We start from the raw sequence: 27,843 nt of genomic DNA on the forward strand, positions 1-27,843 counted from the left end.
AAGGAGAAGGAGAAGGAGAAGGAGAAGGAGAAGAAGAAGAAGAAGAAGAAGAAGAAGAAGAAGAAGAAGAAGAAGAAGAAGAAGAAGAAGAAGAAGGAGAAGAAGAAGAAGAAGAAAACTAACACAGCAGTCTTCGCTTGTTGGGGCATAACACTTGCTGAGTACCAGGGAGGACCCGGCCATCGGCTTTGGAGGAGATCCTGCACTTCAGAGACTGGGCAATGCAGGTTTAGGGTGTGCTGCTGGTGGAATTGTGGGAGCCGAACACCTGGGAAGAACACAGTACTGGGACTTGGCCGACACCAAGCTGGAGGTGACACCTCTACTGCTGGATATCAACCCAAATGGCCTGCCTGGACCTTGGTCGAGGTTTACAAGTGTTTCCTTTGTCACTTGAAAAAAAAATCACAAATCACAGAGACAGCTGAGGAGTTTTTTGCAGGGGAATTCTGTCCTTTCCCTATAGGTAGGGACACTAAAGTTTTGTCAAGAAGCCTTAGGAATTGAAGGAAGTGGATTTAGTCACTTGGAGAGTCAGGGCATGTGAGTTGGAGTGAGGGGAGGGGAGACCCAGAAACATGAGAGCCACAACAGGTCTCAGGCAGGTGATATCCTTAGCTGGGACTGAGAAGAGAGGGGTAAGCTCAGGCTTGGTGAGGATTGGAGGCCCCTGGTAGTCCCCTGCAGCTCCTTGGCGGGCATTCATGGTCACATTAGAGTCCTGGGAGCAGGTCACTTCTGTCCTGGACAGAGATGAGCATGACTGGCTGGTTCAGGCTGCATCTTGGGCCAGCACCACCTTGGGGTTGTAGCATGTCACATTCTACTCCCCCTATGGTGGCTGTGCTGGCGACCCTGGCTCAAGACACACCCTGGATCACTACGTTCACTGACACGCAGTATGTGATTGTTGCTCGTCATGGTTTCTATGGTGCTTGATCCGCTTCTCATCATGCCTCTCTGCTCCTTGACAGCCCGGTCTCAGAAACCCATCTGGCAAACAGCACTGCTGCTCCGCGGCAGGTCCCTGGTCCCAGAGGACAAGGTCTGCCCTTTGTTGCAGCCCACAAAGCTCTGCAAGTCCCCAGACTGTCACCTCTCTGCCTACATGCAGCACACACCTCAAAAGTTAATGACTTCACAGGACTATCCTTACTAGGTAGAGGGTGGGGCTTGGCAAGGCCAGGTGGTCCCTGATCTCCTGCGTCCACTAGGAAGGTCCAACTGTGGTCAGGGAACCGGAAGCTTGCTTGCTAACCCTTTCTTTGCCCACTGTCTTGGCTGGTGTCTGCTGAGCCTCGGCAGTGTTCACCTTCATATAATCTTTAGGATCCAACTTGTTCAGCGCATAGTGGCTGGTTCCTCCATGAGCGTCCTCCATAACCACGGGAGGAAGCTGTCCTGCCCTCCCTGAGTCTGGCATCTCTGGGTGTCTGGTTTACAGTATTTAGCTCTAAGCCGACCCATTCCCAGGGAGGGGTAAAGGCCTTCGGGAGGTAGGATTTGCTGCTGTGGGGTTTCTTTCAGCTCCCCCTTCCCCACTAAACGCTCTGCCCCTGTGGGCGTTTGTGCAGTCTCCTGACTCACCGCTACTCAGTTTCTCTGCATGAAGAAACAGAACGGGGAGGATCTCCTCAAAGATCCCAGTTAGATCTCCGCCTACAGCATTGTCAATGGCATCCAAGCATGGGCCACAGAAGGCCAGACCTGGAGCCCACAGAGGGGTTGTGCACACAGCTGTCCAAACCCAGGCTTCAGTGTGCATAGAGGGGCTGTGGGTACACCCGTCCACACTAAGGCTCCAGTGTCCACAGACAGTCTGTGGTTTCAGTTACCCATACTCTGGCCCCAGTGTCCAAACAGGGGTTGTGGGTGCAGCTACCCACACCCAATCCCCATTGTCTGCATAGGGACTGTGATTCACACTTTGTACTTGGACCAAGGACTGGAGCCACAGTCAGCCTTGGTTCCTGGGAGTTCAGAGCTCCACTGTTGAAGACAAATGTCTAGGAAGATAGGGAAAGCATTGGCAGCCGAGTGGACCCGAAGCCGATGGTCATAGGTAGGGCCACAAATCTCCTCTTCTCCAGCCAGTGAGTGGTGACAAAATTGGAACAAGTCTCTTTGAGCACAGTGTGGTGGCCTTTATCTGTGCTAGGCAGTGTGAGCGTAGGGTGTTTCTGAGAACTGGTGGCAGATGGAGAATCTAGATCATCTGCAAACCGACGTCCAGGTCTCAAGGGTTAAAACCAGATACTTGGTGTGGGCAATGCCCTTGTCCTGAAGAAGTCTGCGGCAGTGGCAGAGTCACCGCTGAAAAAGATGGCTGGAAAGAAGGATGGTAGGAGCAGGTGGGGCTCGGCTTCTCATTAGGCCAGGCTAGACCCGGTGACACCAACGGGGAATGGCATGATAGTACAGCAGACAACCACGGTCCTTTGACTCACATCAGCCTCAGAGAATCCTATTTGAGTTTCCTTGTCTGTAGAGAAAAGGACAGCTACTGGCTGTGGCAGAGCTGCAGCTAGCAGCTTACTGTTCTGTGCATTGTGAGCAAGACCCCTGTGTGCCGTCAGACAGAGGGTGCAAGCATCATGTCTGAAAGCCTGCTGGTTATAGGGCCAGAGGAGGTGAGGATGCTTTTTGATGACACCACCTAGAAACAGAGAGCACTGTGAACCTCACGAGGAGAGCGTAAGGCCTGGGTTTCCTCCTTTAGCCTTCGCCACAGTGACTGTCATTTGAGGACATTTTCACTCCGGGCTTGCTCCTCCCTGCTCTGCAAGTCTTTGCCGTGGCTCCTTTCTCCACTGCGTTAGTTTGTGTATGAAGTAGGCATGTCACCAGGGGCTCAGCTGGCACCATACGAATGACTCACATAGCTCTGTGGTTCCAGCTTCCCGGCAGAAACCCTAGAAGGGCCAGCTCCGCTGAGAGTCCTCACAGGCAGTCTAAAGGCCTGCTTTCTCGGCTTCTGTCTAAGCAAACATTCAGTCATCTTTGACCTAACTTAATTTTTTTGGCATAAAGAATTATAAGTATGATGTGCTTCACATGTGTAATTCCAAATTAGGTTAGTGAGCTGGGTCTGTCTCAGGGATGGATGATTTAAAGAGTCCTGTGAACTTGCATTCAGTTGCCATGTGACCAGGGGCTCTCCTCCTCAGCATCTCTCCCAGAGCTGAGAGCACACATGTGTGAGTATTCACAATAGCAGTGCTTACAGAAGCTGGAGGTGAAGAGCAGCCAAGACTGCCTGTGGGGAATGAGAAAGTGGCATGGTGTGTGTGTGGGGGGGGGGGGGTTGTACTGTGCAGGTTGCGTGGCTCCGTGGGCGTGGGCACAGCACACTGACAGGGACTATCTTGTATCCACACTGCAGATATGAGCCAGGCTCACAGAACAATGTGGTGTAAGCCCATTTATATCAACTAAGCCAGAAAATCTTCTGAGGACCCAGTAGTCCCAGGTAAGCTGAGGTCTCTCCTAGCTCCCCCACCCCCACCCTGAGAATAGCAGTTTTGCTCTGGGAGATAAGAGGGACGCACACAACTGCCCTGGTAGTGTTCCTGCTGGCCTACCTGCTCAACCTGCTTGCTTCAAGTGAATCTAGGGATTCCACAACATTTCCTCAGCAACTAAAATCAACGTAAAAGGTTCAAAAACCCAATAATGTTATTTATAGAAACCCAGATTCCTGGGCAGAGCTCACCCATTATTTTGTAAATCTGTGTGCATTCGGAGAGATATAAAAGTTTACTGTTGGGATTGGGGAAGTGGGAATGTACACAGCATACGCTGATCAGGGCAGCACCCAGCGCCAGCTACCTTGCACAAAGCCACTATCCTCAAAGGCCAGCTGGGCCAGTCCCCAAAACAGCAGGGGACAGGCAGCTTCAGGGTTGTTCTGCACACACACAAGTCTGTTGCTCCTTAGACCCAGAATCCTGGACCCGAGCCTCACCACTCACCCACAGATCAAAGGCTCTGGATATAATAAGCTGCCCGTTTCCTCCCGCATCACCCTCCGCTGGGCAGGCCCTGTGAGCTTGTGGCAAAGCTGACTTCTATCTAATAACCCCGAGGTAGCATCCTGGGATTATCCAGATGAATACATACGGGTTTCGTTAGTTACCTTACAAGTGATTTCTCTAGTATGCAAGTCACCCTGTAAACCTCCTAGCTAAGGAGCCAAGGACTCTGGTATTGGAGTCCTGGAGGAAGAATATTGTTTTGGAGACACTTAAAGTTGTTAATACTAATGGCAGCCCCGTGTACCCGTGATCTGTGAGAATCTCAGTAGAGATTACCAGAGCTTAAAGAGGGGTCCGTGTGGGGAAGAGACGTGCAGCAGTGGAGCAAGTGGAGAGGGAAGGCCCTGACTATGTCATCTGAAGCCCACACACTCTCCTGCTAAAGCAACATGAGAGCATGTGGGTGGTCAGAGCCTCGCCCAGAATCTCTCTCTGAGTGAAAGTATTTTGGCTTTAAGCAGAAGTTCCCTCCCCACCTAGCTTGGGTGAGCGTTTTTTTGTTTGTTTGTTTGTTTGTTTGTTTTGGAGTGCTTTGTTTACAATGTCCCGAGAACACCACCAAACATCCACTCTCTCTCAGGAAGAGCAAGACACACTTCTTTCTTCCTGTGTTTAGATGACACAGAAACAGCCAGAGCCATGTTGCAAAGCACTTGTTACAGAGCCCTATGTTCGCTCACAATGTAGCAGAGTGACCCACAACCACTCTCACACAGACTGCCCAGCAAAAAAAAAAAAAAAAAAAGGAAAAAAAGGGAAAAAAGAAAAAAAATACTGCTTTATTGGATCCATCTCCTAACTACAAAGATAGCTGACACAGATATCAAACGCTTGCTTTCAGATGACAGTCTACTAAGAATGTTTCATGCAACTCCATGATGCTAATAAACATGGGGTACAGATGAGAGGCAGGCGGGAGGCAGCCTGCAGGCGGCCAGGAGCTATGTCTGTACAAGGCAGCTCGCGCCAGCTCTTCACAGTCGTGCGAAATCGTTCAGTATGACTTTCAGACAGTCGTTTCTTTCTGTGAATTGGGAAAGGTAAGCCACCATCGTACAGACAGACATTTTAAAGATGCATCTTCCTGTGAGAGAGCTTTTCCTGTCATGAGTCCATCTGTCTGGGAGTAACTTCAAACTTCCAGCCACAGGTGCAATTCAGGCATGTTCCATAAGGGGGCATTAACTCCTAAGGCACGATCATTAAACATGTTTTAATTAAACCATGCTTTTTTTGGTTATAAGAAATAATAGGTCACTGCTAGTAACTGAAATAAGCAGCTAATTACACAGAGCGGATACCAGCTTATCTGTTACCAGTAACCAATCTGAAAACGCACGGTTCACAGACTGCAGTTAGAAACGTTGTTTTTTGGTAATTGTTTTCTTAGATGAAGCAGAGAGCTATAAGGCTTCTGTGAAATAATAATCTTATAATTGAACAAATATATTACACTCCTTCTGTAATGGTTATTTACAGCCACTTTCAGATTTTGCCATTTGGTAGCCGATGGGCATTTGAGCACAGCTCTAGAGTGCTCAGTCACTGATGGAAGGACAGACCATGATGGTGGGAAGCCGGGTCTGGACTCTGAGGTGCACTCTCAAGGTGGATACTGGTTATTGCTAACATAGAAGGAAGGCCCCTGGTGGGCATAGACTGCTCATTGCCACCTCTGTCCTTGGACATCTATACATAAATATATGCCTATATGTACATGCATGCAAACACAAGCTCTGTCCTGTAGCAGGCAGGTTTTGTTCTGTCCAGGACCCTGTCTTGTGCTGTTCGACTTCCTTCACTATGTTCAAAGCTGGATTAAGAACAAGAATCCTAGCATGCTATTAATAACAGACCTGTGGTTTCAGTCACACAGAGGAGGGGGCTGACTATGAGAGAGCTGAGAAGACAGGCTGGAAGACCTCTAAAATGCACTGGATAAGGCAGGCAAATTGTGTAGGGCAGCCAGAAAAGCTAGAGATAAGCAGGAGGCTCTTCAGAATCCTATCAATTAATACAAAAGATAAAGCCTCCTAAGGACGAGTTCTTTAATAGCTTTGGCTCCCACAAATACTCTCATGGTAGGAAATTCAGTGTTCACTTCCATATGCCCTGGTGTGGTCAGACTAAATAAGGCACTTCCAGTGTTTTGATCCAGTGGGCAGGAGGGTCAGGCTTGGGGCCAGTCTGCCACACGGTGGACCAGCGTCTGCCCCTGGCATCACTGGCCAGCCCTTCTCCTTTTGTGAGATGGTGTTTCTTTCAGGAGATGCAGCGGGCCCCTCTCCCGCTCCTCCGTCCTTGTTGGAGAGCTACTTCTTCAGACATAAGCTCCTCGCGTTCCGTTCGTTCGGTAAGTTGGGATTTCTGAGTGGTACCAGATGTGGGTCCAGTTTATCTCATCAAAGTCTCGCTTGCTGAAGCGCGGTTGTCTGCACTGAGCCAACTCCTCACAGCTTCTGCCAGCTCCGATGTGCTGAATTAGGAGTGGGGGATCGTGCTGGAGAGGTCGTTACGTATGATCTCATTTACTGCAAGAAAACGAGAGGAGAGAGTATTAGGGAAATGGTACCTTACTGCCAGCCTCCAAGTCAATAGCAGGGGTGCCAACAACTACATTTCTAATGGGTTATATTCCGTCTGTGACGCTTCGATGCCACAGAACACCATCTCCAGGACGGGAGTCAACTCCAGGATGTTCCATAAGTTTGTAAAACAAAACATTGACACACCATAACATCTCCTGGAACGTGCTCAGTGGGGGAGACAGAAGGTACTGAGACCTAACATGGCGGTGGGCCTCCCTTTGTGGTACTTCATTTGTTTTTCTGAAGAGGGTTAAGTCACACTGGTTCCCCACAGGCCAGTGATGGCCACTATCAGCGTGTGATTTTTGGCAGATGGACAGGAAATGAGAGAAGCTAGCTAGCAAACAGCACAACATCCCTCCCTCTCCACCCTGCCTCTCTCTGCCCAGCCACCTGATCCACACTGAGATAGGAAATGTCACTGGGCGGCTGTCACCACGTCCCATTTTTCTAACAGAGTTGGAAGGCAGGGCACCCATGCTGACGTCACGGAACCGCCTGGGCTTCCCTTCCCCATGGGCTGGAGCCCCCGCCTGCACCTAGATAAGCCCCTGGAGCTCACCCTTGGAGGCCCCAGCCTGTCTGAGGACGCTTCCTGGAGCCATCAGGGGGCGTGCGCTTCATCGCCACTCCCTTCCCTAAGCTGCCTTTCAACACCCCTTCCTCAGCAGTAGTTTTAAGAATAACAATAACAGAACAACGCAGTTGGGGGAACCAGGAATTGTGTCATGAGAACTGATAGCAGGAGGAAGCCTGGCGGCTCGCCCCAAAAAGGCTGCCTGGCAAGAGACTTATAACCTCGAGGCTCCCTGTACCAGAGCCACGCCGCTCCAGGACGCCCCGGTGGTTTTGCTGCTCCTGGGACTGTTCCCTCAAAAGTCACACTTACAGATAGGCACCATGGCTGCTTCCTGGTCAGCTTCTTGGGGGTGGGGTGGGGCAGCGGGCACTCCTGGGCGCCTCTGTGGAGCTCCAGGATTGATCCTTGACCACAGCACCAAGCGCACTGTGGAGAGGGCCCACCCTTTGGTGTGGAAAATACCAGAAGGCAGGCACGCTCCCTCTGGCCCTGTGACTTCTCAGCCACTAATGAGGAATAACAAGGCCCAGGTGCTCACAGGCTGGTCTGGGACCAGCAATCAGGACTCAACTTGTCCCTGGAGTGCGCCCTGGGAGCTCCTTAGCTACCAGCATTTTCCATGATACTGGAGTGTGGGTGCGGGGCGTCTGCACAGCCCTGAGAAGCAGCTAGGCAGCAGGGACCCCAGGAGGACCAAGGGTTGTCTGCTCTATGCAGTACACGCCACTGTCAAAGGGCTCTCCTGAGGCCCTCCTGAGTCCAAGCGGCGTTTCTCACTCTTCTCTTGCCAACCTCTTGAGCTTCATGTTTGGCTCCCCAGCAGAGGTCAGGGATACCCGGCATTAAGAGGCGGTTAGCTCTTCTTCCCCTTCCACTAGCACAGCCCTCCTTGTAAGAGGCGCCTGTCTAATTTATATTCAACTTCTTCAGAGTCAAATCAAAGAAGAGCTGACAAAGAAAGACCACATATTTCATTTCTTTAGGGGTTCTCTCTCTCTCTTTCATGGTGAAAAATGACTTGCTTGAAATTAGGATTTCTTGGGGCCAAGTCAGAAGGGCTTAGATACTTGATGAAGCACAGAGCTATGTGCAGAGGCTGTCTGTGTGGAGGTGGAGACAAGCCGCAGCAACCTCCACTGTGCCACACCCATCTTTGTTCCGGTGACAGCTTCGTCTGACTGCCAGGGAGCCCCATTTGTCTCACACTGTCCCCAAGCCTTGAGAGCACCAGGATTCTGAGTGGACAAGCACTCTCACCTGGGGGTCTGGACTGTCTCTGAGCAGCAGGTGGACATGTGGGGCTGGGAAAGATGTGTGTAGAGTATGAAATGCCAAGACTAGGAGCAGAGCTGCCGTTCAGAGGCAGAAGTGGTTTCATGTGCTCCAGATACATTTTAACTGGACGCTGTGCAAGAAGCCAGACATCATTCAAACATACTACACGGAGAGAACCCGCATTGTGTTGCCCATTTAAGTGGTAGGACTGATGGACCAACAGACCGATCCTCCCATTAGCGGTGCTTAATGGTGAAGGGGAGTCTGAAGAATAGTAACAAGAGAAGGAGGTGTGAAGAGAAAGGTTGAGACAAATGAGGCAAGCCTGCGGTGTAGTGACAAGAAGGGGGGGATGTGAGGAGCAACGGTGGTGAGGAGAGCCGGGAAAGCATGAGGAGCGACAAGGTAGGGTGGCAGGGGCTGAACACAAGGTTCAGGGAGTAAGAGGGCATACTGCTCAAGTGTGAAGACTGGAGTTCAAATCCTCAGCACAGCACACACATGTTAAAGAGCCAGGTGTGGCTGCGTACCTGTAATCCCAGCAGTGTGGGGCACAGGGTCAGGAAGATCACAGGGACTGGATAGCTGCCAGTCAAGGTCAGGTGATAGGACCCTATTTCACAGGAGTGAGGTGGAGATGAAGAGGGATGCCCTAATCTTCCTCTGGCCTCCACACATGCCATAGGCATGCACCCATACACACATTTTATCTCTCTGTTTCTCTCTCTCTCTCTCTCTCCACACACACACATACACACACACATATCCTTGTCTCTGTCTTTCTGTCTCTTTCTCTCACACATACATACATATGTACATCTTTGTCTCTCTCTGTTTCTGTCTCTTTGTCTCACACACACATATACATCTTTGTCTCTGTCTCCCTCTCTGTCACTGTCTCTGTCTCTCTCTGTCTCTCTGTCTCTCTCTCTCTCTCACACACACACACATGGAGGACGGAGGAGGAGTGTTGCTGATGAGAGAAGAGTGAGTCTGAGAAACACTAAGATATAAGACACAAGGAGCTCCGAGGAATCAGGACAATTTAAGAGAGAAGCCTGGGGGATCGAACAATGGGAAGAGAGAAGTCTGAGGAGTAACTGTGTGGCCTGAGGTAGGTGGTGGTGGTCCATGAGAGATGGTTGAGGATGTGGTAACAATGTGGCAAAAAGGTCCGAAGAGCAATCACGATGGATGGGAATTCTGAGGGATGAGGATGACGGGTGGTCAGGCATTGAGCAGAGCAGCTGAGATGCTTCTGGGCCTGACAAGACCACAAGAAATGGCTTTGAAGGTAAAAGAGGAAGAAACATGAGGTGTGGGCTTTCCCCTGCTGTCCACTGGGGCACCTGAACCTCAAAGGGAGAGCCCTACTGAGAGATGGGAAATTACTCAGTGGTCGTCAGCCACACGGGTCCCCAGCTGGAGGCAGCAGTAAGCCACCAAATGTCTACTGGGCTTTCTTGTTTGGGGCTGAACACTGAGTTCTCAGGAGAGCTCAAGGCCTGTCGTTGTGCACCTGTTGTCTGGGTTCAGGTCACTGACCAGCTTGCCTGCCCCGATGCTTGTGGCTAGAAGTCTATCCTACTGTTCCCATCCCACTGTCCCCCTGACTTGCAGTGTCTAGTTAGGATCGTGACGTTCCACAATCACGCTCACACAAACATGCTCACACAAACATACTCCACAGTAAGACATTCCCCAGAGCTGCCTACGGGACTGAGTGGGACGTTGAAGATGGACACCTGCTTTCTAATGGCATCCCACTCTGCAGGGAGAGAGAGTGCTGCAACCATGAAATAAACGCCACAGGACTATTTATAGAACATGTCCGTGAAGTCACCTGTACTTTCATTTTATAGGTGGGTAAGGGACACACTGAGGTGGTATGGTTAACAGATGGCTGACCAATGACTGACACCCCCCCCTATTCTTTTCCTGACCAACCACTGACCCCCCATTCTTTCCCTGCCACCACTTTCTTTTCCATGAGGTCACCACCCGGGTCCCTGCCAGCCCACGTATCCCTGGTTCTGCTGGTTCCCTTGGGGTGGCTTTCTCTCTGATACAGCTGTGGTGATGACACCCACGAGTTCCCACCGTGTCTTCTCTCCACTGATAATTTCCATCTTCTTATTCAGCTTTTCCACTAACACGAAGGCATCTCTTTATAGAGGTGTTTTGAACTGCAGGTGACATGTGACCCTTACGACTTGCCTGAAAGAGGAACCTCTGCTCACTTAGTCAGATGTCCCCTAACAGGATGTGGCAAACTGTTAGACCACAATTCAATTTAATAAGTAAGAAGGTTTTTTCCCTTATATTTGATTTTCTTTAAAATGCTCCTAAGGTGGAAACTATTGTTTTTTTTTTTCTCCCTCTATGCGTGTGGCACTCTGAGTTGGTACCATAACCTGGGATGTGCCCACAGGCTGTGTGTGTCCCTATTCATCACATCTACACACCCACACTCACACCCTCCCCTGCGTGCATGCCTGGAATCGAGAGAAATGGAAAGTCAGCATTTTTTTTTTCTTCAAGTATAAAAACTAAAGAGTTGAAAGTGCAGGCGTAGCTCTCTGCCTGTGCTGGTAGCCCCTGGAAATCTTAAAAGAAGTTCTGAGCCTCGCACAGGGGCTTCTTGGCTGTGCAAATCACCCGCTAGGCAGAAGAAAGGTCCTCCCCAAGTGAGGTAGAGTCCTCCCCAAGTGAGGTAGAGTCCTCCCCCCCCCACCCCACCCCCACGTGAGACTACTGTGCTTTCCCACACTTTCAGGTGCCCAAGAGAGCCAGATCTTTGGTCACTTGTGGGTTTGTATGTAACTGCAGAGAAGACTGTAAGCCAACCAGTATTCCAAGAGCAGACACATGGCTGCCTCTAGCTCAGCCTCTGAAGGAGAAAGCTTTTCGGGAAAGTCTCTGAATTCCTGGTTTCTAGAGTCCAGGGAGGGCCTTCCGTCGTCATCGTAGTCAAGCTTTAAGGAATGAACAATTATTTTGGCCGTCATGTTTCACCTTTTGGGGGCGTCTAGGCTCCTGTCTGTACTGGGGAGGGGAGGTGCTTGTAGCAATCATCCGAGAGAAAAAGGCAGATATAAAGTAACCAGTTTGAACCATTGTTCTTTTATGGAGAGACTCCAAAGAAGGTCAAGTGGTTATTGTTGCCAGTGATGACGCTGTGACCCCTGGAGCTGGAGCTGGGTCTGTGCTGCCTGTGTTCCCGCGCAAAGTCCACAGGGTTAGATGAGAATTTTAAAAAGTCCACCGCAGCAGGAAACTCAGGAAAAGCCTAGATTGGTGGCTCAGGGCCCGCTGAGAAAGTGACAGAGAGCAAAAGGGGGGGTACAGGCTTCTGAGATCCTGTGGCCTCTTCCACCCTCCCAATTCTCTCTCCCTATCTCCTATCTTCAAGGTTTTATTTAACTTGCAGAGCTCCCCGAGGCACAGAGTCCCGGTCCTCTTTCCCTGCCAACTGCATCTCTTAAACTGGAACAAACCACAGAGTGCCCGCCATGCCCCTTATTGCCAGCTCATGGTGACCTCTGATGGGATAAAAAGCTGGGGCATTGGTTTGATTTAGTCAGCTCTCCCGTGCTTAGGTCAAAGGTAGGCAGACTGAGGTAGGCAATCAAAGGCCCACATGAAGCCTGAGCTGTCAAACAGTTCTAGAGTCAGCATCTCTCTTCTACTGGGCAGACAGCCAGTGAACAAATACACCCCAGAGATGCAGGTAGTTAAATTGGTGCTGAAGAGAATATGTTGCTAGCATCCTCTTTCATGAACTTCATTCGCACTGCTGTAGTGTGGAGGGGTTAAGTCCGACGGGTACACTCCTTGGCGTGAACAGTCGGGAATGAATTTGAAGGAAGCTTGAAAGGAAGGCTCTCACTGTACAGGATCCCACCATTTCTCAGTGGGAACACCTCTGCTTCCTGCCTCATTTTAAAACTTGACCTCTTCCAGATCTGCCCTTTGAGGGCTCAATTCAGTCCACCTCACACACCTTAGCAACAGTCCTGCAAACTGGCAACATAGGTGTTTGCTGTGGGACTCCACAGAGAGCAGCAAGGATCCCACTGTGAGTTGCAGCAGAAAGTAATGGTCCCAGAGGAAAGCCTGAGCTCTGACATCTAGTGTATCACCGAGATGCAGGATGTCCTGTGACCAGAATAGCGGTACCAAAGAACCCCAGGAAGAAGGTGAAACCTTAAGCCCACCATATGCCTGTGCGAAAATACCCTGGCACTGTTTGTAGTAAGCACAGCTCTACCACAGATTTCCTGAGAGCGCCTACAGGCTAGGTGGGGCCTCATTCAAACTCCAGTAACCAGTGAGAAGACCTTTCCTCAGAAAACCTGCCCTGGGTCTGGGAAAACAGCCCTGGGAGGTGTGGCAGTGAAGGCTGCAGCTGGCACCAGGCTCCCCCTGACCCCTTTTGTTTTAAAATATCCTTCAGGCATCTAATGGAGAAAGAAATGGCGCCTGAGTGAACGTCTCCAATCAGGGGTGATGGCTGCCTGCTTCCACTGCCTCGCTTCCCTCCTAAGTCATCTAATGTCCTCGAGTGGCCACCATGTATGGGATGACCAACTCATGAGGCTCATCTTGTGTGGCTCTCAGGAGCCGTCCTATGTCACTACGAATCTAACTTTGAAGACAAACCCTAGTGGTCAGGCTGGCTGGTCCTCAAGTGGATAGGGAAGGCAAGACAGGTGGGAAGCAGCCCACGGGTGTTCAGCTCCCAGACTGTCATGGGACGAGTGGTTGTGACTCCTCAGTGACTATAAGTATTTTCCAGGACAAAATGGTGGCGCATGCCCACCGCACTCATCCAAGTCCTCGGCTGTGACAGTCACAAGGGTGCTAGTGTTCTTTGGTGAATTTTTCTAGTTGCTGACTGTCAGGGGGAAAACGGAAAGGCCCCGGCAGAAGATTGGAAGTCACAAGGTCTGAATCGAATGCAAAGCAGGACAAAACCGCACTCCACAGCCAAGTCTGTGCACAGGGCTCAAAATGGCCACCCAAAGGTTGTCAGCCTCCCCTTGGGCTTGCATATGTTATCCTCCAGACTCCGAGCTGTGTACGGACATGTGTGTCTTGGTTATCAGAGCAAATATCCGTGCTTGGTTTTCAGGTCAGTGCTAAGGTTAGCTTTGTAAGCCTCTTTCTTGTCAGACGCAGCCATGAGATCTGGGCGAACTGGGAAAACGGTGATTTGACAGAGCTGAGCCGCCTTTACCTGGCCACCCACATGCCCACGAATTCCATTTGTCCCTCTTTCTTGGTGGGACTGTCTGAGGCTGAGCAGTGACCCAAACTCATTAAGAGGCCAGTTGAATTCCACCGCGCTGGGGAGGGGGCCGCCCACAGCCTGGGGAATGAGGAACCGGGAGAGACAGGTAAAAACATTTTGGGTGATATTCAGATGCCTGATTCTCACTCTCAGACACTAGATTCAAACGTAAAGAATTAGAATTCTGGTTCATCAACTTCAGGCCATGTGATGCGGTTGCTTTCGCATTTAAAACGTTTAATTAACATAGATAAGGGCCAGGCTTTTTCAAACCAAACCAAACTCCACAGCTGTGGTATCCAAACACTTTTCTCTGCTAACACAGACATTGCTCACTTAGTGACACAAAGCCTACCACCTCTTCACCAGTGACACCAGTGACACTGGCTCCAACCTGGAAAGGAACAGTGAGTGACTGCAGCCTCAGGAACCCAGGACCCTCAGCAGGGGCTGCCTGCAGGCACGAGGGCATCTTCTCTGAGTAGAGGGCTTTCCTCAGAGCTCTGTCTGCATCCTTTCCACGGAACCCCACAGCAGACCATGTTGGGGGCCCCATAGACCTTCCCAATGGGTTGACCCACTGCATAAATAAACACACACCACAAAAAGCCATGGTCACTTGCTGACTCCATTTTCCTCCGAGGGACAGAAAAAAAAATGCATGTTTTTCCCAGAGTTCTTCAATTGAGAATATTTTTATTTTTAAGAGAAGCCAAAATAACTCTGTAAAGAGTAAACCCAGACAGGAAGGGCATTCTCTCCCATTCCTATGACTAAAAGATAATTACAAAAAGTATCTGTTAACCTTCCCAGAAAATGCACCTTTAGCTAAAACCTGAGGCTAAACTTAGAGCCTGGAGCCTAAGAGGAGAGTGATTTAAGTGAGCAGAACCAGAAATACCTAAAGCTGGGTTCAATTCCTAAATAACCAACCTCTAACAAGCGTCTCGTATTGGCCGCCTCGAACGCTTACAATGTAACAGTTCTTGGAATGAGCGAGGCCTGTAATGACGGTGGTTGAAACTCTCTGTGAGCACACATTTCCGCTGCCTTAACTTTCATTTCCAGGGGGGATGCGACATGCATTTGCCTCTCTGTGTTCTCAGTGAGCTGCTGCGTGAAGAGTTCTTGCTGTTTCTAGATACTGTGTATACCGACTCTGGCCTTACATGAAGTACTGCATGACACAGGAGCTAAGGAAGAAACGGCCGTGTGAATTAGAGGTCAGAGGGCAGGAAGCCGGAGGAGGAGATGTGTTTATCCCACTGACAGCATACTGGAGCCATCCAGGGGTGGCTCGGGTCCACACTCCTAGAATTTTTAGATTTCTCCAGAAGGCATGGCCTCCTTGAGCAGTGGTTCTCAACCTGTGGGTCAAGACCCCTTTGGGAATTGCATCTCAGCTTTCCTGCATATCAGATCTCTACATTATGAGTTATTCACATTAGCAAAATGGCAGCTAGGAAGTAGCAACAAAACAAATGTATGGTTTGGGGTCATCACAGCACGAAGACCTGTATTAAAGGGTCGCAGCATGGGGGAAATTGAACACCTCTGCTCTAGAGAGTCTACGGTGGAGATGCTTTCACAAGTGCACACTTGGATCGGTCGCCATCCTGTGTCCAGCAGACTGCATGCACATAACTGCCCAGTAGCCGGGTCTGTGAACCAGGCAGGGGACACGAGTTATCAATGTGTGCCATGACCCCCTCAGCATGGAAAATGCACACTTTCAGCATGTCCGAATGTGGCCCGGAGATTCTGTTTTTCTCAAAGTTGCTTTGGGAAGCAGGGGTAAGTAGCCCAGCTTCTAAACTTTCATGAAAAAGCAGGCGGCCATCTTCCCTCTGTGTCCTGCGCCTATCTCGGCCTCCGCTTATTTTTATCTTTTAATCATAATAAGCCACCGCCACGGGGCTTGCTATTTTCGGAAGGGGAGAGAGGGACAGCGGAAGGACAAGTGACAACAAGTCACGGTTTTAATAAAACATGACCCTCCACCTGGAGCCGGGCTCGTGCTGACGGGCGCTGCTGCTCCGCGGGACTGTCAGCCGTTAAGACGGAATGATTTTCCTACCGTAGGTAGCCTGCTTCCCTATTTAGCCTGAAAACTCCCGAGCACGCAGACAGACGTGTGGAAACTCCAGCGGGGCTGGCCACGTGGCGGGAGATTCCACAGGCCTGGCCATCCAGCTGATGCAGGCTGGAGAATGTTTCCATATCATCTGCGCTGCTCTTATATCTGTGCCAAGCTCCGTTCAGCAATTACTCAACAGCATCATTAAGCCACCAGCAATTCCTTTTTTTTTTTTTCCAGGGCTTTCCTGGTGTTGTTAGAAAACACAAAACACATATCTCCCCAAATTATGAAATTACCATTCAACAGAATTAACGGAATTGAAAAAGAAAACAAAACCAAACCCCACAAAAAAAAAATTTAAGTGAAACTAAAGTCTATGACCCCGAAGAGAGAGCGACCAGTATGAATTTCCACTTTAGCTTCTTCAAATTGCTCTGGCCTGTTCAGCACAGGCCAGGGTCTTGGCACAAGGGCAATGGCAGGCTCTCTTTCCTTCTTGGCACATCGGAAGACACAGTGGGATTCACAGGGTGCTGTTTTGAAATATGGAGTGAGAAGAAGTCAAGGTAGCTGCACCCCAGTAGCCTGAACCCCACCTGGAGCTTGGGGAGACCCCAGCTCAGTGTCCTCAGCAGCGGTAAGTGTGAGGCCTCAGGTGCTGGGTTTTAGAAAGTCTGCTGTCAGCAAAGCAGACAGCTCTAGACTGCCTGTTTCCTATGCTTACTGGAGGTAGGGCCTGCTTCACTTGACCTTGAACTAGAGCCTCAGATTATCTAAGAGGTTATCAGTAATTCTGTCAGGGGTGATCACTTTCTTTCTGGTAAGCAAATAAGTCACTTACAAAAAGATGCAGAGAAAGACTTTGGGATTTGATGTTGAACAACCCAGCAGCCCTGGCCTTTGGCAGGGCAGATGAAGTAGGCGCATGTCTGTCCTTGGTGTGGGAACCTGACTTACTGGTCATATGTTGGTTGGGACCACTCTCATTTGAAGGTTAGCGCCTCTCCAAGAAGACACCAGAGTGCTGAGGAGATGTCAGTAAAGTGCTTGTCATGCAAGTGTGAGGACATGAGTTCAAACCCCAGGACCCCACAAATAGGGTGTGCACCAGATGTTGAGGTGAAGAGTCAGAGACAGGAGGGTGCCTGGGGTTCACTAGTCAACCAGAAAGTCCAGGCCAGTGAGAGACTCTCTCTCTCAAAAAAGCAAAGCTGGTGGCTCCTGAGAAATGACACCTCAGATTGACTCCTGACATGTGCACGCACACACATGTGCGCACACACACACACACACACACACACACACACTGATTGGTAACACACATCTACTTCTTCATCTACCTCTTGATGTAACTGACCCACTCCCCATGAGGTGAAGGCGATGTCGGTGCCACACCTGCAACTTTTAGGACCTGGCACTGCCCTATGGCTTGACACCCTCCGCCTTTCTGAGCCACGGGCCCCCTGCTCCTCATAGTGACCTGGGCTGGGGGACTCTGCTCCATCCATGCCTTCTACGAGCATGAGGAAAGTCAGAGCACTCATGGGTCCTGACTGATCCATCCTCCTGTTGCTGTCCACAGAGGAGATCAGGAGAGCCTGAAACTGTGTCTGTTCTTATGTCTCAGCAAGATGTCCTAAACACATTTCTCCTCTGCTGCCCCACAGGAGGCCAAACGCATGCCCTCCAGGAAAACACATTTTCCATTTTCCTCACTTTCAAAATGTGCCAGACATTGCCCAAATCCCAGGAAGCGATGATGAGTTTGTTTCATTTTTCTTTACTTATAGTTTACATGTATGAGTGTTTTGCCTGCGTGTGTCTCTGTACCACATGCGTGCAGTACCTGCGGAAGCCAGAAGAAGGTATCAGATTCCCTGGGACTGGTGTTGCATATACTTGTGAGCAGCCATGTAGGTGTTGGGAATCTGGAAGAGCAGCCAGTGCTCGTAACCGCGGAGCCATGTCTCTGGCCTCATGAATTGGTTTCTTAAAAACTGAAATCTCGAGGCTGAAGGTGATGTTCTGGCTGAGGTTTGGGGATGTGTGATGACTCTCTCTCGGGATGTGGGAGCAGACGGTACTGGGGAAGGAGGATGGGTGAGCGCAAAGGCTGAAGAGGCTGCTGACTTCCCCAAGAGATCTCAATCCCGGTACAAAGACTAAGCTGAGCAGGACACTGCTACCCTCCAGCCCCACAGCTTTAGAGCCTGACACACATACTGACTGCAGAGATTCCAAGCCCTGGGACTGTCTGAAGCCACCACTCATCCACGTAGCATGAGTCACCTCAGAGCGGGAGTTGGGCCTGATTGCTGAGTCTGTGGGGGTTGACATAGCTTGCCTGGGCCTTCCTCGGACACCGAAACGGGCATTCAAATGATGCTCATGCAGATCTCACTTCCTAGTCCCATCTTGAGTGAGCAGCGTGGGTTTTATGGAGCTGTTTTTTGAACATATTACTACTTCAACTCCTGCCTCTTAGGCAAAGGCCCTGTGGACCCATGCAGCCAAGAGGCACAGGATGTATGTGTGGGTTCATCGGACGTCCACAGTAAGGGTATTCATAGCAAGTGGCCATTTTATTCCACTTTTCTGGGGTTGGAGAGTGTGGCCCTCTTTCTTGGGCTTCCTTAATGCTAGGACTACAGGCATGTGCCACCATAGCTGTCTGTTTTCATAAAGTAACTGGACATAGAGTCTCATTATTCTTATGCACTGAGTAGACTAGAACACACTATGTCGACCAGGCTGGCCTCAAACCCACAGAGACCTGTCTGCCTTTGCCTCGTGAGTGTTGGGACTGAAGGTATATATCACCATCTCCAGCTCGTGAGCCCATCTTTACCTCCTCCCAGGGGCTTGGGTTCAATCTCAGCTAAAGTCCAGATGGCTGTGGTTATACCTTGGGGTGCAGAACTTCCTGTCTAAGAGAACTCGCCCCCGCCCCCCCCCCCAGGCCTGGCAGCCCCAGGCTCCCTGTCTTTCTCTCTCATCACTAGGGGTAGAGAAGGAGGGCTCCTCATCTCTGGCTGTGACTTTCCTTCACCCTGACTAGTGGGTTTCTGCTGATGTCCCTGCAGGCTCCAGCGGTATATCAAGCTCTTCTATCTGAGCTTGGATAGGTTACAATCCTTTGCCAAGGGATCCCTCCTATATTGACTCCTACCAAGGCTGCTCCTTCCTGGGCCACAGCCAGGCACCCCAGGATACAACTTGTGTATCCTGCTCAGCTCTGCAGGCTGCCCTCCAGCACCCAGATGTAGGGCACTTCTCTCCCTGTACAGCTTCTGCTTGTTTTATGGTACCTAGGACACCATGTTGTTATGGTACCTTTCTGGCCATCTTCAAAGGCTGCCCATCCCCCATGCCTGATCCTCATATTCTCATAAGCCCCTATGACAGGACACCTCAGGGATCCTGTGTGCCCCTCTATGCCCTACTGGAAGCCACTTGGAAGGCAAATTGGCCCAGCCACCAACTGCTGGGCAAACGTGACCTGTCACAGTCCCTGCTTCATTATTCTGAGACCTGTACAGAAAGCAGAGACTGCTAACTTGGAAATCGAGGAGAGGGAAGGAAGAGTCAGAAACAAGCAGGCAAGAGAGAGACCCTGTGATCTTGAGCACATATTGACCCTGGAGTGAGAAAAAAAAATTGCCAAGATTGAATTTTTTGTATTGATTATCCAATTATTAATCTTTACAGAGGTTATTCCAACACAGCACATAATGAGCAATTCATCAAAGTATATTAGGTGCCGTGGAGGTTGCATTCGGTAGAAAGGGCCATTAAGTTCTTTGTAATTGCACATTACTGGAGCCTTCCTCAGACCTAAATCAAATCAACAGAACCGGCCGGTGTGCACCTGCTCTAATTGACTCTGTGTGCTAATGCACGCCACTAGCAACTGTCCAACACCAGGCCTCAATGCAGGACCCTGGCTCCCAAAGATCATGGGTCTTAAGGATCATCTCCAGCCCTAGCTATAGGGCAAGCCTTGTCTGAGCACGGGTCTCAGGGACCAGTGAGACATCACATGGAGGGGCCCTAGGCTGGAACATACATTGCCCTGAAAGCTTCCTACACCTCATCCACTGCTCCTAGATTTATCAGCCTGCTTGGAGAGGGCCAGTCCCCAGAGCCACCTTCACCACAGCCCCCACCCCTGAGCCAACAGGGATCTGGGGCCAGCGGGCGATGGTGGTCTTCTGGGAAGCCCACCCACCCATCCAGCATGCCTGTTTTGTTGCGATCTCAGATCGTTCATATCCAAAGCTGGGAGCTTGACCCTAATCTTGACTCATGGGGACAGTGAGTATAGCCCTCCCTGTCACCTATTGTTCAGGTTTTGGGTGTGGAACTTCTAAACTAGTCTCATTATCTCCACCTAGCTTCCAGAGGGGTCAGAGATCCGACAGTCTCATAGACCTACAATGGTGATGTCAAAGGGGCTTGAGCAGTGTGTGTGTGCGTGTGTGCGTGTGTGTGTGTGTGGGGGGGGGTGCACATAAATACATGCAGAGGCCAGAGGATAATCTCAGCTATCATTCCTGAATGCCATCAACTTATTTTGAGACAGGGTCCCTTATTGGCTGGAAACTTGCCAAGCGAGCCAGGTTGGCTGGCTAGTGAACTCCAGGCATCCATCCGTCTGTCTGTCTGCCTCCCTAGTGCTGGAATGACAGGGATCTCCATGAGCCTCCGTGTTACGAGGGCACTGGGGACCGAACTCGGATCCTCTCCACAAGTGCTTAACTGACCGAGCTCTCTCTCAGGATTGGATTTTGGTTTTGTAACTGATATGTAATGACAGCACTTGTTTGTGGGCCACTTTGTCTGTGGGCACAATATAGGCAACAGTACAGGGGTGAAGTCAGGGCTGCAGCAGATCTTCCTTGAGGCTTGGAACCAGAAGCAGAGTAGGGCTTCACAATCCATCTATCTGCTTAAGCTGGTGCAGTCACCACCCCATCATCTATCATCTATGTAGTGCCTCCATTTGTGGAATTTCTCCTGAAGGCCTCCTGGCAGTGTTCTCTGATTTTAGCATTCCCCGCTCCCTTAAATTTGATCTCCGAGGAACCTTAAACACACCTTCAGAATAAAGACGAACATACAGAGAGCAAACGATTACTAGTTCACAGGCTACCTGGACTTGGCCTGAGGTCCAGAGATCCAGAGGCATTCTGAGAGGCTTTGTGAGTAGGCTGCCTTGGCCTAGGTAGCATAGGGGTTTCCACAGGCCACACACAGTGAGTGGCTAGCTGCCCTGACTGAGATCCAGTGAGAAGACAGGGATCTCTGAGGAGACAGGGGAGATAGGAGTACCCCAAGTGAGGAAACAAACTTTGAATGTAGGTACTCCTGGGTAAGGAGAGAAGGGAGACAGGGAAGTAAAGGCAAAGAAGACAGGGAAAAATGAGACCATCTACACCCGCCTGCACCCCCCCACACTATGTATGGAGACAGAGTCTAGGAGAGGAGTCAGGGCATGGGGAGTTCAGTCTCCTTTGCCCCTTCTTCACAAACTGGAGACACCAACTCAAGGTTTGTTCACATATAGAAGCATGGTTAGATGATCTGTCAGAGATCTCTGAGTGAATCAAGTCCTGGCCATCAGGCAGAATAAAGAGAAACCCATGTCTGCACAGATCCTGTGGGCAGCAAGGCATGAGGAAAGTCCCGGAGCCTTCTCCTAGCTTCCAGATGAGTACACAAGGCATTTGCTGAGCTGCAAGCCCACCTCTGACCCATGGCCAGATCCCTGTCTGACGGGTCAGCTCTCAGCTTGCCCAACTCGTAGGTATCAGAGAGGTGGCAACCTGGGCCCAGAACCAGCTGTGAGAGGAGCTGAGTCCATCCATGGCTGGTGCCTCAGGAACATTAGCACATTATGAACGGAAGGTCACGAACCCCATTTCCAGCTTGGCCTTTGAAAGCAGAGAAACAGGAAGCAGAAGGAGGAGACAGGAAGTGGCTTGCTGGGGAAGGGAGCACAAGGGTCTCGTGTGGAGGCCAGCACCTCTGGCTTGGAACTCAGGTAAGAAGCCCATTCCCACCACACCTCCCAAGAGATGTTCTTTACATGAATGAATCTGCCGACCTCTGTCCACATGTGCTGGGCACCATGACAGGAGACAGCATGAAAGCTGGAAAGCTGGTCCTCAGTTCTGGGAAAACACTGTTTCCATTCATCAAGAGAAAGATACTCTTCAATCAATCAAGTCAATCAATCAATCGATCGAATGTTACAGTTAATATGATGATGAAAGAAATGGTGTGGGAGAAGGAGAGAGAGGAGGGAGGAAGGGCAAGAGTCAGAGAGGTAGGAACAGAGAGACAGCAATAAAGAGACAGTAAGAGATACAAGGAAAGGGGAATAGAGTCAGAGACAAGATATAGGGGGAAGAAGCAAATGGAGAGAGACAAAGAGACAGAGACAGAGATGCAGAGAGGGACTGAGAGGGACAGAGAGACAGAGAGAGACTGAGAGAGACAGAGACACCAACAGAGACAGAGACAGACAGAGACACAGAGAGACATAGAGATACAGAGACAGACAGGGAGAGACAGAGACACAGAGAGAGACAGAGACACAGAGAGAGACAGAGAGGGAAAAAGGGAGGAAGCTACTCCATCTATTCACTGGGGTTTGGGCAAGAAAGGCAGGCAGACTGCCTTTAACTTTTTTTAGTTCCGCATGACCACTTAGGTAACATGCAGGATTTGACAAACCCTCCGATCCCCTTTCTTCAGTCAAAACACACCAAAGACTCACATTCTGCTGCTCCTTACTCCTTATTCCCCTCCCCCTCCAACTCTAGACAATATGGATCGGGCCAGAGCAAATATCCAGGTGACTGAGACTGGCTTCCTCCTCAGCCCTCGCCAGCGCCTGCCACCTCACCCCTGCCATTCCTTCACCTTTTTTTTTTCTCTCTCTCTCTCCAGCCATCTGCCAAAAGGAAATAACTTCTCCACGCTGGAGTCTAGGAAACCCAGGAAACTGTCCGAAATCCACAAAAATAATTGAAGTTCACTTTTACTGAGCCATTCAGCTGCGTTCTGAGTTTTATTACAATGTCAACAAGAGTTTAATTTGTTTTAAAGTTTAGGTTCTTAAACCGGAGTGATATACAGTAGTTTGCAGCTTGCTGGCAACAGCTACTGTGGAAAAAAAAAAAAGGAAAGTGGAGCATGTAGGAGAGTCTAAGCTTGATGCGGTGAAAGCAAGGAGCCTAGCCAAAGGCAGCAAACAGCATGCAGAACACACACACACACACACACACACACACACACACCACACCTCTTTCCCCAACCTCCATTCTGCTGAAAACACAGTTGACTACAGCACCAAGTCACCCTGTCTCTGGGTGAAGGGCTCCTCTCAGCTCAGACACTCTTGCCATGATCTGCTGCAGGAACTCTGCTCCTGAGCCTCTGCCATGGATTTTCCAGTCCTTGCTGGGTGAACTTACAGCCTGGTAAAGTCATTTGTGGAGACAACTGAGACTGAACCGTAGACCCGTCCACTTTACAGCAGAAACTAGAGAAGGGGTATTAACAAACCAGTGGCTTTAAAAGCAGGAGCCCTGGGCTGGGGAGAGGGGCATAGCAGAACTGCCTTTGAATGTGAAAGTAGCCTTGGCTCTTTGGAGCAATGACCTGCACTACCATCAAAGGACTCAACACCCATAGGCTGGGACCACTCCCACGTCCCTGAATCAGACACAGCTGTGAGTTTTCCCTCCTTACCCCCATCCTGTTCTGGGAGGATCCTGAGCCTGGCTCCTGTGTTTTCCAGACCCCAACCTCCTACCATATCTGAATCAACAGCTGGAAGACCTGATAGGGACAGGCTACATCTGAGAAGACTTCACAGTGTGGGAACAGGGCTGATAAGACTCCCCCTCCCCGGGAGTGACTGGGACTGCTCCCTGTACTGAATGTGGCATGGGAACAAAGCCATTTGGTGACAGATAACCTCTGGGGGGTATGAAAGCCTGGCCTATTGTCCTGTATATCAGACTTGCTAGACCCAGGGGCTGCTGAGGCAGACACCCTAAGTCTCAGTGGCCACTCCATAATCTGGAAGGAAGGAAGAGCCCTGTTTCAAAACTTAAATCCAACACAGTAAAGGGTTGTTTTTTGTTTTTTTGTTTTTTTTCAAAATTCCGTGCAGCCGATCAAAGAGACATTGCAGAGGCCCCAGAACTGGAGTCAGAAAGCTCACAATCAGCCCACACCGTGAGACCGAGGCTGAGGAGTTCACACCTCTGCCTAGCTTCCCAAACGAGCCTTAGGTCAGCCCAACACTCTATGATGCCTGATGACCCCCAGGCTCATGTCCTATGAGAACATCTGCCATCGCAGTGGGTTCACATGCAGAAACAGAGAAGGTCTGCCAAGCAGGACCACAGGAGGTGTTCTATGCCACACACATAAGCCCAAAGTGAGCCTCTCTACACATCACACACAGTGTTTATCTAACAAAGCTAGAAGACTCTGATCTGCAACCCTGGTCCCATTAGACTCTCGGAAGCATATTTCACATACGGTGTAATTCTCTCTTTTAGTAAATTGACAAGTTTAATCATTTGGTTTTCTTTCTTTCTTTTTTTAAGACAAGGTCTTCCCTGTAGGTGTAGGCAAGGCTGGCCTTGAACTCACAGCAATCCTTTGGCCTTAGCCTTCTAGATTACAGTCACGCGCCACCTCATCCAACTTAAAGTTATGTGGTCTTGGTACGTGATTCGGAAGACTCCTGGAAGAGGCTGCCTTGTTCTCACTTCGGTGGGTCTTTGTCCACCGTCCTTTCAAAGACGGTCGATACACATGGACCACGGAGCACTGACCCATTTGCCCATCATCCGTCACTCAACCCCAAGCTTCCGAGTCCATCTGAGCCCAACGTGACCCAGTGCCCATTTCCTGAATCTGTGGGAGGACCACCACGCTGCTGACAGTTCACCAGTTGCTGGATGTTGTAGCTGGTCTAAAGAACGCCAAGGAATACTTGCACCACTTAGGAGGAAACGGTTGGGTTATACAGTAAACTTACTTTAGCTTTTAAAAAGCTGTCGGTCTCTGTTCTACCCAACTCTTATCAGTAGTAAGTCAGGAGTCCATTTTCCCAATGTCTTCTACAAAATTTGCTACGTATTATCTTGCTGTGACTTTTAACTTGCATCCCATAATGACTAATGATATGTAACTGTGTGTTACTCAACGGCATGAGGAGATATTTTGACTGTGCCTTTAGGTAGTTTCATCAAGGTGAGGAAATTATAGAATGTGCCTATATGCACTATAGGAGCCATAGGATCACATCCCCGAGTGACATAACCTTGTGGGCCATTGTCTCATATTTGGCTCAATACCATCTTATGGCCCATGACTGCATATGGAAATGGCTTTCAGATCTCTGGAAGTTTGAGCCGAACTGTAAGCATTCTTTATAGACTGTGGAGAGTTTGACCAGCTTGCTGTGTGGTCCTGGGCAGCCATTGCTCATCTTCGTCTTTCCTCTTACAGTGATGTCTTGAAATACAACAGTGCTGATTTTGGATGAAGATCAACTTGTCAGGTTTTTAATGTCATCGTTAAGACTAATCCAATGAAAGTCTTAAGATTTTTCAAAAATTTCTAAAAAGTTTTGAGTATACAATCAACTTGAGTTTATGTGCACGCACTGTTGTGTTTGGTATTGTTTGATTATATATATATATATATATATATATATATATATATGAATATGCAACTGACTCAGTAACATTTGTTTAAAAGGTTAGTCTTCATTCTCATCAAATGGTTTGATATCCTTGTCAAAAACCCCTTTACTGTAAACCTAATGACATATTTTTGGATCCCATTCCGCTGGTGTATAAATCTTATGCCCTAGCCACACTGTATTAAGTGTTATAGATTTATAGTCACTTTTTGTGTATAAGGTTTATGCTTGTGTGAGAGTGTATGTGTGGTGTATGTGTGATTGTGTCTGTGCATATGTATGGAGGCCAGAGGAGGTGGTCTACTTTGTTACTCTGTGCCTTACTCAACTCCCTTGAGAGAGAATCTCCCACTGCACTTGGAGCTAGGCTGGTGGTCAACAATCCCCCCCCACACACACAATTTTTCTTTTCACCCTTTTCTCCTAGTGCCAGGGTTACAGACACCATATGACCCTGTCGGGGGCTGAGGGGGATTTGAACTCAGGTCCCCACACTTGTATAACAAGCACTGTTCCTCGCCGAGCTGCCTTCCCAACCTCTACAGCTTGCAGCAAGTTTTGAAGTCTCCAAGTGTGAGGTCTCTAACTTTGTTTTCCAGTTTCAAAATTCTTTGGGCTAATTCTGACTCTTGGAAATTCTAATCTTTAGACTTAGTCAATTTCTAGGGGCAATCCTTCCATGTTCTGGTAGAGGCTGTGTTGATTCTAAGACTGGCTTGAAGAAGACATGTTGGCACTGTCTCTTGATGGGCACGTAGCCCATCTGTGTTTGTAGAGCTGACGTTCCCCCTCAGCAGTGCTGGTGACCAGGTGGCCCTCGCTGCTTTAGTCAACTTATTCATAAGCATCCTCTTAACAATATCATAAGTTGGACCCTGTCCCTCACCATCTGCATTTTTGTCTGCATGCCCGTGATATCCCCAAGTCTCTATGTGAAACAATAGCTTTTAGGTTTATGCTTTTACTTTGTGCATGCAGAGGTCGTGGGGTGTGCCTGTGCCCCAGTAGGCAGGTGTGGAGGTCAGAGAAGAACTTTCAAGAGTCGGTTCCCTCCTTCTACCTTGTGGGCGCCAGGGTTGGGACCTGGGATCATCAGGCTTGGTGGCAGGTACTTTACTCCCTGAGCCACGGGCCAGCTCAGTCTTACTCCAGGCTTTTCTTTTGGAGTTGATAACAGTTTGATCTTTCCTCAAGTTTGTTGACTCTTCTTTCCCACCTGAAATCTCTTTGTTCAGCCCTTTGAGGAAATGTTCAAATGCTGACCTCTTAAAGTCCAAGAATCCACGACTTTCTATTTGGGTCTTTTTAAAGTTTAGTCTCTGTTACTGTTGATATTCTCAATTTGGTGAGACATGGTTATCGTACTTCAATGTAATTATCTAAATAGTGTTTCCTTTAGTTCTCTGAACACATTTAAATAGGCAGTTTACAGCCTCTGCTACTTAGTTGAAGACTGGAGACCTCACAGGGACAGTGTCTGTTGGTGTGTTTCTCTCCTATATATGAGACATAGCCTTCTGATAGTTTGCATAGCTTCTTTTTCTTTTTTAACTTTGACTTTTTTTTTCTTTTTAAACTTAGGCATGAGAGGCAACACATAACAGCAATTCTGGGATAAAGTTTCATTTTTCAGGTATTGTTTTCCGTTTGTTTGTTTGCTTGCTTGCTTACTTGCTTGCTTGCTTGCTGACTACCTGGACTAATCCTTTAGATTCTGTACTCCTTGCAGTGTGGTGACGCTACTTCCCTGTTCCCTTCCTAGAAATCATTTGCTCGGTAGGTCTCTTTCCTGGGGCTCAGGCATAGGACTGAAGAGCTGCGGATCTGTGGAGGGCCAGCCCCTCAGGAAGTTGTTTTAGGTGCTGAAATCGTGACACATCCCAGCTTTTATCAGGAAGTGCTGCATGCTCAGCCACACCCTCAACTGCGGGATGCGGGCCAGCGTGACCTCTCTTCTGCTTGTGTGGTCTCAAGGCAGCAGAAGTGAGTACCTGGCCTCCTTTCCTGAGCGCACACCGCACACCACATTTGCACAGTGCGGTTGGTTGGTTGGTTGGTTACCCAGGCAACCGAGGATGGTCAGGTTTTGTCTGATTCCTTTGGCTACTCCCTTGCTTGCTCACTGTCATCGTAATCTCCAGTAGCTTCAGCATCACCATCGCTGTGAGCCTAGCCAGTGGCAGCTCTTTTCCAACATACCTGAGACTGGAACTTGTCCTGTGGGGTTAGGGATGAACCTGAGCTCAGACTGCACAATGGG

At 49.5% G+C, this 27,843-nt stretch overlaps 1 protein-coding gene and 1 long non-coding RNA gene across 4 annotated transcripts in view; both read right to left on the reverse strand.

The window, feature by feature from the left end:
- LOC110284480 overlaps positions 1 to 4,387 on the reverse strand; it is a 33,535-nt gene extending 29,148 nt beyond the window's left edge. The window contains exons 1-2 of the long non-coding RNA XR_002376953.1: positions 4,311 to 4,387; positions 4,136 to 4,214 (exon numbers count right to left, since the gene is read on the reverse strand). This is a non-coding gene — a long non-coding RNA (uncharacterized LOC110284480). The remainder of the gene's footprint in view (positions 1 to 4,135; positions 4,215 to 4,310) is intronic.
- A 405-nt stretch (positions 4,388 to 4,792) lies between these two features.
- The window catches only part of Nfatc1 (nuclear factor of activated T cells 1), a 106,191-nt gene continuing 83,140 nt past the window's right edge, over positions 4,793 to 27,843 (reverse strand). For all 3 annotated transcript variants that reach the window (XM_029471871.1, XM_029471870.1, XM_021150633.2), the window contains exon 10: positions 4,793 to 6,565. In XM_029471871.1, the coding sequence (XP_029327731.1) occupies positions 6,563 to 6,565 (3 nt within the window). In that variant the 3' untranslated portion in view covers positions 4,793 to 6,562. The remainder of the gene's footprint in view (positions 6,566 to 27,843) is intronic.

Source organism: Mus caroli, chromosome 18 (assembly GCF_900094665.2).
Source record: "Mus caroli chromosome 18, CAROLI_EIJ_v1.1, whole genome shotgun sequence".
In the NCBI taxonomy this organism is placed as follows: domain Eukaryota; kingdom Metazoa; phylum Chordata; class Mammalia; order Rodentia; family Muridae; genus Mus; species Mus caroli.